At 35.1% G+C, this 12270-nt stretch overlaps 1 protein-coding gene across 4 annotated transcripts in view; it reads right to left on the bottom strand.

Annotated features, from left to right (window-relative positions):
• EXOC6 (exocyst complex component 6) overlaps positions 1–12270 on the bottom strand; it is an 86601-nt gene that overhangs the window by 47922 nt on the left and 26409 nt on the right. For 3 of the 4 annotated variants that reach the window (XM_062496181.1, XM_062496178.1, XM_062496179.1), the window contains exons 6-14: positions 10582–10786; positions 9342–9497; positions 8606–8674; positions 5158–5241; positions 5022–5068; positions 4491–4611; positions 2555–2626; positions 1831–1928; positions 666–771 (exon numbers count right to left, since the gene is read on the bottom strand). In XM_062496181.1, the coding sequence (XP_062352165.1) occupies positions 666–771; positions 1831–1928; positions 2555–2626; positions 4491–4611; positions 5022–5068; positions 5158–5241; positions 8606–8674; positions 9342–9497; positions 10582–10786 (958 nt within the window). The remainder of the gene's footprint in view (positions 1–665; positions 772–1830; positions 1929–2554; positions 2627–4490; positions 4612–5021; positions 5069–5157; positions 5242–8605; positions 8675–9341; positions 9498–10581; positions 10787–12270) is intronic. The other variant, XM_062496180.1, reaches the window with a different exon arrangement.

Genomic DNA, 12270 nt, shown 5'->3' with positions numbered 1-12270 from the left:
CATAAAACAGCTCCCCCCTACAGCAGTAACTCCCACTGTCATGTGCCCCTCTAGAGACACCATCATGAGCCTCCTGTTTCTTCACTGGTATTTCTAAAATCATACTTGAATAGCAGAACAGGTTAATCACTCTTCTGTGACAAGTCTGTAGTGAAAGAGTGGATGAAGCTACAAAAGGACATCCTACTGCAGTGCTATTACAGCAGAATTATTCACAGTCCCTTCATGTTTATTTTGCCCCACATACCCAAACACAAATATTTATATTTAAAAGTGTAATACAGAAATGGTTGTCTCTAACCAATCTCCATTTTAGATGTATTTTTGCAATGCAACAGCAAATACTGATTAACTAAACGTGAGCTGCAACAAAATGTAGCTAAAGACAGACTGCATTATAATTACATAAGGACTTTATCAATTAAACTTTATTATTAATTTGTTTACAAAACAATGGTTTTCATTACTCACTCAAACATTTGAGCAACAACCTTTCATTTTCATATTTACTTATGACTAGATAATTACACACAAAGAAAGTGATTTAGCCTCTTAATCGACCTAGCTTTTCAAATTTTATTGTCTTTTAATTATAGAAATCATTACTGTCCCTAGTGTCATCAACTGGATTTCCACAAACTTTAATACATAAAAGTTTCCTTTACCTTATCAAGTTCTGGATCTTGAAAAGGAAATTTGCTTATAACAATTCTGTATTCCTCTTCATTTGCTACAGGGATAGGACTGTAGTTGTCTGCTTCAAAAATATCCCTGGTAAATAAGTGAAGTGAAAAAACTTTGGACATGTAACTTACAGTACTTTCTGGTGTTAAAATGTGTAAATAAATAGAAATTTTACCACCACACTTAGGTCTGCATCTTCAATAAGTTTTAAGAACCGTACACATCCCAAGTATTTTTGATTACTTTGGAAATACTCTAATCCGAGAGGAAAAAAACACCTGAAAGTGATTTCATATGTGTACAATACTGCAAAGGAACCTTAGAGCAACTAATCCACTCCAGAGTAAACCATAATACACCTATTGATTAAGGAAGCCTGCACTTTTCCTACACTAAAGCTGATATTCAGAGTGTCTCTGGCACCAGAGATACACATGGTCAATGGAGATGCCTGAGAGAACTTCAAGCAGGATATGGCCACAGCCTTCTTTGGGCACCCTCTGCACTTCTGTCCTAGTCAAATGTCTAGAATAGAAGCACAGGGAACTGGAGAACCCTAAGTGGTCAATTTATATTAAGGCTTTCTGTAATAAAACATGTTATGGCAAACCATTTCTGCGCATTGAGACATCACACCCTATCTGCAAATAGGGTTTGGAGTACAGTCTCAGGCTGACATATTCCTGCATTTAGATTTTATTCAATCAAATGACCCCAAGGAATTGGTGGAAAACTTCCTTCATTAACAAAACATAAAGACATAGTGGCAATGTCAGTAGTTTGTCAGGCAGATACGTGTATCAGCCAGCAGCAAATATTAAGACAACCTAAATTAGGACCTTAAAGCCCTATTGCAATAACCTGGAATTACCAGGCTCCTAAAGAAGAGAAACAGATGCTTCTCTCCTGCACGTTTCTCTGATAATGCCCATTTGGAGACCTTCTTTCTTTCCATTAACTATAGAAGCAGACCTGGTGTCTCTTCTTCTAATTAGTATTTACATGTGATGAACATCTCAGTCGTAACCAACCTGAAATTCATACACAACACTTAACAAATTCTTTCTGAATTATGTCACAAAAACTTGAGCCCAGACAATAACAATACATGCAATACAAAAGGCATAACTACTTTGATATACTAACCTGAACAATCCAGACCACTTCTTAAGAAGTGTCTCATTGTATTGGTCTCTTATTTCAAATAAAAGATCAAATAGTCGGTTCACAGGAAAACCATAGCCCTAAAGGATGAAAATGAAGATGGGATAGTTCAAGAACCAATGTACTCAATTCTTACCATAACACTTCAAAGTCTGAGATGAGACTGAGATGTTCAAGCTTATCACCTCTATAACACAAACTACAGTACTTTTAGCACACTACTACATATTGATTTATTAAATGTTTACCAAAGTATTTCTCCTATGCATTGGGAAATTTGCCCCATTTCTCCTTGCTTGTTAAAAACTGCAAGAATACTTTTCAATGATGTTCATCTGTCTTTTAGCTAAAGAGTTTATGATAACTGGAATGCTATTCTTTCTTAAGATGATAAATAAAGCATTTTTAAAAGACAAGAGCGTACATGATTTATAAAACTAACACTAATTTTGCACAGTTAGGAATATCTGATGCTTGCAATCATGCATTGCTTGCTTGATGCTTCTGCTGGATAGCCCAGAACACACATGCTCAGTTCATAATACTGAAAATGAGAACCTAAGGCAAGAGATACATTTTTTTAACATTACTATGCAATTTTGGGTTTGATTGGAATGTATGATCCATGAAAACACAAACATTGCACCCACCTAAAGTTAAAATCTGACTACAAGAATTTCAATTAAATTAAAAATACAGTATGTACCTGCAAAGTATCAGCAAATACCACAATGAGATTCTTCAGCTCCAGAACAAGGTCAGGATCATTGCAATATGACTAGAAGTGAGAAATTCTGGTTTTATTAAAAGGATTTAAAATATGGGACATACATTTTCAAAGAATAGCATCACATGTTAAACTCTCCAACCTTAGTGAAAAACAATTTAGACTTACTTGTATTTACTTAGTCCAGCTACATAAAAAATATTTGTTAAATTTTTATATAACTCAATGGTGTAAAACAATAAATACCAGCATGGTGTACTGAGACTGAAAATCAGCAAATTACATTTCTTTTAGCGGAACACAAGCACACTTGGCTGAATGAGAATCAGAGAGGTTCCACAGAACATTCTTATGACCACCAAGCCTGGGTCTAACTAATGCTGCACCACCTCTGACAGTTTTTCCCAGCTGCATGGGTAAAACTTAACAAAATATTTTCTAAACAATTTCAAATTTAAATTGGATTATAAGAAGGTCAAAACATTAAGTTATTTACAAGGTGACTGAAACCGAAATTTGATTTTCAGAGACATAGAATCATACAACTAGGGCTTTCACCTCAGCTTCACTATTTGAAATACTGGATAAAGTAAAAAAAATTCCATTAATACAATTTAAAGCTGCATGAGAATATATTATTGGTTGAAGACAATATACACCTGTTCCACCTTCCTTGAAGTTTTGCTCTTAGCATACTTTATTAAAAGGAAGGGTTTGGTTTATTTATCTAAACTTTAGTCTTCAGTAGGATGATGTTAGAGAGATTCTGGTGAGAGTTGGGTTTGACAGGAGTTCTGCATACAAAGAAGAAATAGTGACCAAGAACACAAGAAGATCTTGAAGAGTTCTTTAGAGATTACCTTACTTTCAACCTTTAAATTGTCATGTTCTTATATAGGTATATAAATCCACACGTAGACAATTAACTGGCAAAGTATTTTGCTTTAAAAAATGCTGGATGAATATATCTTAATATTCCTCTCAAAAGAAGTAAAAAAGTATGAGAACATCTCATGTACCTCTGTTAATAAAGGTCCTATGATAACTATGGTTGCAATCTCAACTTTTTTCTCATTTTTTCCTCAGTATATAGAAAATATAAAATATTTCTTGAATTAAGATCAATTTTAATAAAAATTAAAAATAACACTGAATAAAGGAAATGCTGCTAGAAAACATTCAAAAGGGAAGATAAAGTTATTGTATTTCTTCCAACAGTGGAATTTACACCAATAGTAAACTCTGAAGCAATTTATTATCAATCAGTGTGAGTGAACAATGTGTATTCCATTGGTTTTTCACAGAGGAATAAGAAACAGCATCCAGCATCACTGCAGCTAAGGTAGGAATAAAACTTAGCAGAGACACTTGAAATGCACTGAAATACCTGAGTGATACAGAATTTTTCTAATACCTTTAATTCAACAAATATAACACTACTATACCATTGATGAGAGAGCTGCAAGGGTTTTGCCGGTGGAGTTTATTTTGGAAACACAGCATTTGGAATGATAATTAGGAACTATTTCCTGGTGGTGCTTTCAGTGCTGAACTATTCAATCTGATCTAATGAAGAGGTCAGTTGAGACTAATGAGGAAGGATTGCAATAATAACAGTAGATTAACTCTGCATATTCTAAACTGCTGGACTAAGAGAAGGTTTGGAAGACCCAGTGAGTTGTAAATCAGTGGAGGATTATGCAAATAGCCCATGGCTGTGGATCACAGCCTGATACTGTTGGGAAAAACAAAAGCTTGACAGGCTCCCTCCCAAATCTGAGCAATTTTTAATCATGAGAAAAAGAAAACATGAGAAAGGTGTAATTTTTCACTTTGTTGCTATCTCAGCTTTAAATACACAGAGCTCTGAAGTAAGAGGATTTAAACTGCAATACTGATAAGACTTCTCACTTACTGAATGTGTTCTAAGAACAGCAATGATCTTGGAAAGGGCCATGTTCCAGAGTTCATCAGTGTATGTCCTAGTTACCAATCCTTGGGTTACATGTAAAATGTGGTCTTCTACTACAAAGAAACTAAAACAAAATAATACTTAAATTATTCAGTTGTTTCTAATATTAGAGCAAATACCCAAGCATAGCCAAAAGCTTCACACCCAAGCTTAGCCAAAACCTTCCTCACTGGAGCAGTAACACTTTGGTAGGTTTGGTGTTGTGCTTCACCCGGAATGAAGTAAAAATGTGAAAAGTTTGTTTCACGCCATCTGGAGCCCAGCCTGCTGCAGGGTCCTTGTAGGGCACCCTCCTGGTAGGATGGATGGTAGGATAGTGGATGTTCTTTCCTGCTCAGATCCAGCAAATAACCACCCACATGATTAAAGCAGAAACTGAATCTTGCAGAATAAGTTCTCGGACAATGGGAGGACGTAGGTTGAATTAGAATCAACACAGTAAAACTGAAATAAATTTTCATTTAGAAAACTTACCCTACAATTTGACTGAAGTATCTTCTATAGCCTTCTACTGTTTCATGCTTTCAATGAAAAAGAAAACAAGTTTAGGAACAAAAATTCCAAGCATTACTCCAACTCAAATCAATGCAAAACTGAAAGTATTAATTACCATGCTTGACTGTGGTTGCAGAACTAATCTTGCTTGTTTCCTCCTTTGTTTTCTGTAGTAGTTTTCAAATATTTCTCCATCACCCTAAAAAAAGACATAGTAGTAAAAAAAAGAATACTATTTCAGTGTGGAAAAGTCCCTTCTTAATTTATAGGTAGAATTCTCTCAAACTAAGCACATATTTTGCATTTATTCTGCAAGTAAACCTCCAGCTGACACCAGCAAAGTTTTGCATGCATGAAATACCCAGAAATTACCTTTTTCTGTAGAGAACCTTACAGCTTGTACTGTAAATAGAAATTTTGCTCACACGCCTATGTTTTGCCAAGCAACATTATGCACTTTACACAGTATGCCCATTTTAAAATGACAACTTTCAAAGTATATTAATATTCATAGACAAGGCACATTGCCTACTACTGTATAATTGAAACTCATCGTCTCCTAAAACATTTCTCTAGGTTATTAAAGAAAATATCTACATTATAAAGTTGTTACAAAAATGCTTCTGTGAATATGTGAGACTTCTGAACACTGCCTGCATTACCTTGCCTGAGGAAAGAAATACATGAGATTTATTGAATATTTGCTTATTCTCTTTGGATTTATAATGAGTGTCGATTTGGATTTTTTCCTATCTTGCTCCTCAAAAATACAATATGTTCTGTGCCTAAAGATGATATTATGAGGAATTCAAGTGACATCCTACTCATGTCATTAAGATGATCATTCAGTAAAAACCATCTATCCATTTGAAATCAGTGCTACATTGACTCATCTATCTACCAAACCAGATGCAATTTCTATGCAAGCAGAATAAAGCAGCTTAGCAATTTTAAGGTTTGTTTTTACTTTATGAGCCTATTATTAAGCCACTGCTGCTTAGAATTCCATTACTTGGTCTTCCAAAAAATCTCCAAATCAAATTATTACATTTTAGCCTACTAATCCAGCATTACTTATATAACTTCTTTATAAGATATAAATTTAGTTCATAATGAATATTTAGTTCATAATGAATATTTAATCATATTTAGAAAAAAACTGCTAACCTAAGAAAGCCTAAAAGAGAGACTTTGCTTAAAACAAAAAAAATTCCACTTGAAACCAATATGCAAATTTACTAACACTGTCTGCTGCTGCAGAATTTTACACAATATGCCCCAATGCATACAAACACATAATGCTCACAGATACCAACCATTTACCTCCAGCCCAAAATATTCAGTGCAGTTTTCAAATTATTGACTTCTAACTCCAGCATCGAATCTCTACCCAGTCCTGACAAAAGCTTCAAGTGAAAAGGACTAGCTGTTCTTCTCAAATCCACACCACAAGTAGAGATGTAAAATATCTTATGATTAATTACAGACCACACTATACCGTGGAGTCAGGATTAACAATTCAGGCATAACAACTGTTTGAACCAGATGTGCTGAAGCCATCAGCAGAATACACCAACAACCCTGATGGTTCACTCACTGAACTAGCAAAGCCTAGGCAAAATAAAATACAACAAAACAATGCATTTGTTTTGGCCAGCTTCCAAAATTACATGACTTTCTATCAACAGAAACAATAAATCAGTTCATGTTTTGTTTCTAAATTTTAGGAATATTGCTAATATAGGAGGTACTACTTCACACCATAGATACGTTTGCTTTACACTGATATGGTGTTTTATTAAAAGGTAACATTACATGCAAAAGGGGCAGGTGTATCTTCACCAGAATTCATATATGCAATGTATCACATAATACTAAGGCTCAAAAAATCCCTTTATGTATATTTCTCATAAGTGTCTAAGGTTACTGCATAAATACAGTCTTTGTTTGGTATGTATGTATCTTGCCATCACCAGGTTGGAATCACAAGATGTGTAGTATTCTGAGGTATATAAAAATCGTGCTTTCTTCTTCAATATGAAAAAGCAGAGTAGAAAACTTCTGTCCTGTGTGAAATTAGAATAATTTCTAAAATTTTGTAGCAGAGACGGAATCCATTAAGAACATAGCACTAGCTGTAAGATCCTTATTATAGAAATGAAAAGCCATCTGGTATCAACTCTCCTTCTTTGCCATCATCAAGTTCTCTAAACTCAAGAGACAGTTTGCAACACATGGTAAACGAGAAAAAAAATGCGGCTAATGCACAACTCTTGATAATGCTATCATGACTTATTAAGGAAATGATGCTGGCAGGAAATACAGAAGTCTACATCAACAACCCTTTTTGATATCACAGAGCACTCCAAGCTATTTTCTGCCTCCAGTAAAGTTGGAATCTGGAAAACTTTCTGTGTAAACCCAAAAAGCATATATTTGGATAAAGGGTGCAACTTCAGGATCCTTGTCAAAGTGAAAAATATAATTATGCATTACTTTTAAATGTCATCTATCAATTTTACTTCCTGTTCCTTTATTATACTAAAGAAAGAATTAGCAGCTGTCATCAACTGGTATGCTTAATTTCACACATTCTTTTTAATGTGTTATTTCACACTGCTCTCTGCTAAAAGAAACAGTCTACTCTTTCAATAGTTCTGGCAGCCTGTCTTTCTTTTCCTCCTAACTTTTTAGTGATATGGCCAATTAATTATGGTTCTGTTTGCATCTCTTCTTAAAAAATAGAAATTATATTTTAAACAGTATTTCAATATGCAAGCTTTCATGTAACACAGCTGCAAGGATTCCATAAAAATATGATAACCCGGTCTAAATGCTTGAAGGCAGGTTCAACTGAGACTGTAGGATTGGCAATACTTACAAGTACATCATCTACGTGTCACTGACACTTAAATTTTATAGGTAATCTTACTTCAAAAGTAACTGAGACACAGGAAAGATAAGAAGACAACAAATAACTTGATACCATGTTTCCCAAAAAAAGTTTTCATCCTTGTAAACTTGTGCATTGAATCTCTTCTACAGAAGCTAAAATAGGTTATTGTGTCTTTGCCATTGAATCCAATCTAATCTGCCTGGGCACACCCTGTAAGAATCTCCAGATTTTGCTTCCTATTTTTTGCTACTACTCAAATTTCCACAAGATTCAGACTGAATATTCCCATGTTTTGTAACATTCATCAAAATATTTGGGCAACATGGAACACCTGTGGGAACTGTGAATGTGTGGATACCAGTTTGTGGATGCAAACATGCATCTTTTACATACATACTTAAAAAACATCTAGGTAACAAATGCCTTGTGGAGTGTCCTTAATTGCACATACAAAAGAACACATGGGCTCATGCCCTGAGTACCCATACCCATCTCAGCTGGCTCATCCAGAACTACTAACACCAGAAGTAATATACTTGCCTGATTGGGAACTATTAAGAGTATGAACAATGTGAAAATATGAACAATGTGAAAATATGAACAATGTGAAAATGAATATATAAGTTCAAAAATTTAAATCTTTTTTTGAGGTCACCCTAATACATACCAAGACTGAGTAGATGTGCAAACACCTATAGACTGGAGAAAAGTCCACAAGATCTTGGGCAGTTAAAACCTGAAGAAGGAAAGGAAAAAGAAGAGTAAATAAAATACAATAAGCAGGTAATCTGCAAAATGGGATACATTACCTACAGAACCTGTCTATGTAATAAGGACTCAAAAATGGATGTCTTCTATCGGAAAACAGTAAAACAACTGCTCCAATCTCTTCTCCTTCTGCATTACAGTCATAAATTTTACTTGTATTAAAATACCATACTTCTTTCTCTGTATTTCCAGAGCATCAGCTATAATGGTCTAAATACTCACTGTTGTATTCAATTTAGGAATACTGAGTATTTGACAGATGAGAGAGTTCTTACCTAAGCTGAAGTCCTCAACACCAAAATGCAGGATTTAGCAACACCAGAATATTCTAGTGGGCCACATAACACTAACAGTTGGCAGGTAATGTATGATGGAAGTTGCAACTAAGTTCTAGTATAACTGCAGGTCCTGTCCAACTGAATGTCCTCAAGCATAGCGTTAAAGTTAGCATTAATACAACTAAAATTTTAGCACTAATTTTTCACCCTAAAATGTTGATCTGGTACACCTTGAAGGTGTTCCATGTAGTTTAGTAACTGATGTTAATCCTCTAAGGACAGTGTAAAGACAGAAAGTTTTGTTCAATAAACCTACAAAATTCACTTCAAATAAGATGAGCTGAGGTACAAAGTTACCTCTTCATCATGTTCATCCTCATCTTCAAATGTTCGCTTCAATGTGATTTCATTCTTGGATTCCAAAATCTTGTTTCTCCCGAAATGCATATTCTGACCATAGTTTACATTATTCTGCTTCTGAAGAGCAGTACTAAATGTTTTCTGCTGCTGTGCCTGTTTTAAGAGTAGAATCAATTAAGAGGCATGCAATTCAAATTTCATCACTGATGAGTATGCTAGGACATGAAAAATGGGTAGTGCAATTGAATACACATCATTATAACTGCAAGGTGCATGTGCACCCTCAGCCTACACCAGTGATTTTGCCTTTAATCAACTTGGGATGAAAAATAAATTCAATACTAAATCCTGCATAACTTTTCCTTAATCCCTAGAATAAAATTTTTAAGGCAGATTTTGTTTTAAAATCAATCTGTAATTTTCCTGATCATAAACTGCAGAGAATCAATATTTAAATGAAATACAGGTATCTAAGCTCCCAGATACTTTTTTGCTGTCTACAGTTAAGTCTATGTGTGCAGTCAGCTGCAGAAGTCAAAGGCACTATATTGCCCTTACTATTGAAGGCAGCACAGCATAACCTTGCAATTAGGTTTCATTTATAATAATCAATGCTGCATTTTACAAGAATCTTAGATGACAAAATGGCAACCCAACCTGAACTCTGTCAACGAGAAATCAAATGAAAACATTATTTGCTCTCCGAATAAATTTTAAAAGCAGTTACTGCTTTAAACCTTGCCTAGCAGTAGTGCTCTGAAGTGGCAGATTATTTTGTGATGAAGCAGGCAAGGCCTCCAGGTGTTTCAGTCTCCTTCTGGCTCTTACCTCAGCCTTCTGTATAAGTAGCACTTTAGAGAGAACTAGCAGTTATCTCAACACTTCTTTTGTCTAATTCATCCTGGCCAGCTGGCCAGATAGGCTGCTCTTTGTTTTGGTGCAGTAGCTGCTGAGATACAGACTATCCAGGAGTTGACTAATCAAAGTACTTCGTAATTTCTTGAAACCTCAGATATACAGCATCTCTCCTTCCTTTCTCAGGGAGAAAACTACTGCTTGTCTAGGGCACTGATAAAACCCACACAACATGTTTGCATTTCACAGCTCTCCATCTTTACTCAGAAGTCTGTGGGATGACTGCAATCTTTGAACAAACCTTCTGGGATAATTTGAAACTAATGAAACTGAAATTTTCAGTTAACCACAGGACCAAGATAATTCTGTTCAGCTGGCTTACCTGTTTCATGGCAGTTTCCCCAATTCTGTCAGAATGCTTTCGAATACTCTCTAAGAAATCCTTCAGATCTGACATGGATATTTCTTTTATTTCTTCACGCAGTTTTGGAAGATTTTCTATCATTATCTGGCAAAAGCGGTATTGGCTAACTCTAGGAAGATACAGATTTTCTAGCTGCTCCATTGTTTTCAAAGCAGAATAGTATCTACAAAGAGATTAAAATAAAACTATGTAGCTTCTCATAAAAAGTAGGTGAAATAATTTATCGAATATATATATCAATATCACACATGGAAGCAATCTAATTAATTTATTCTATTCTTAGAAAAATTAACAATCAAAAGGTCATCCATATAATGCTTTAGTTTGAAAAAAAACCCAGTGAAGTGCCAGAGTGACTCAGCCAAGCCAAAACTTTAAGTAGGCTCCTGTAGTATTAACTGCTCTGAACAATAGTCCCAGTACCATATGCAGCATCCTGCAGAACGGAGACACTGAAGTTATAACCATTATCCTCCCTTCCTGACTGAACTGATTAGGATTTTTTTATGATTTGGTGCTTCTTCTGAAACACAAACTGCCAATCACCCAGCACTGCAGCATATGTACCAAACAATGAAAAAAATATTGAAAAAGCATGCCTGTAGGCATCTGCCTTTGTCAGGTACACGTGAACACGTACACACATCTACGGCCACCCTCTTTCCACCATCCACAGTAAGAAAAGACACATATACACATATCCTGACCAATGCTTTTTTCCAGCAGTATATCATATTTCACTCTAAACCACACACCTATTAACTCTTCTGACAAAATACAGTCTATGCCACCTAGAAAAAAAACTACATTGAATTAACCAAGTACCATAACCAACAAACCTGTGATCTCAACCAGGGATCACACAGGAACCAGGCAAAACATGAGTAGGACAGCAGTCAATTGCAGATGTGACAATAATTTCCCTCTATGTAGTATTCTTACTAGCTACTCAGCCCTGGAGGGAGTTGGGAAAATGAATTTTGTTTGTCCAGTTAGAACAGAATGAAATAAACCAATGCCTTCTACCTTCGTCTTAAATGGGAAAAGCCAAAACACTCAGATCAGATGGAGTTAACTTGCTGCTAGTTCCAGCCCTTTCTTTCCACTAATATGGAGCAATATCCTTAACCCATTTTCAGCTTTTCTTCCATAATTTTAATTCCTTTTTCTTCCTTAAAGTCCAATATAATCTGTTTTGAAAAATTACCAAATTATTTTGAGGGAAAAAGCTGAATATGAGGAAAATCCCTTCAAATGAGAAAACCTAGGAAAGTGTCCAGTATCGTTATTTAGTTTCTGGATATTACTTTGTAAATATAGTGAGTAAACACTTCCCAAAAACGTAATTCAGGTTTCTGGTTTCCTTCTGTAGAAAATCAATAACAAATTACTAACACTAGAGCCATGACTTCTTGTTCAATTCTGAAATTAAGACAGTGTTTTGTCTTCTTAATCAAGACATTTCTAAGTTAACAAATCAGCATAGCTGGAGGATGGGAAAAATCTTCTCTTTTATTCCAGAACAGAGCTGCTTTCAGAAGACTGCAAATAAAGAGGTTTCAAGTGTAAATTAGCAGCTTTTGTTTGTTATATGCTTGGCTTATATAAAATATACATAAGGTGACGGGAATGTTGCACATAAGAAAA

Source organism: Cinclus cinclus, chromosome 7, assembly GCF_963662255.1.
Source record: "Cinclus cinclus chromosome 7, bCinCin1.1, whole genome shotgun sequence".
Lineage (NCBI taxonomy): Eukaryota > Metazoa > Chordata > Aves > Passeriformes > Cinclidae > Cinclus > Cinclus cinclus.
The sequence above is the reverse complement of the archived record's forward strand: the minus strand, read 5'-3'. Positions and strand labels throughout refer to the sequence as shown.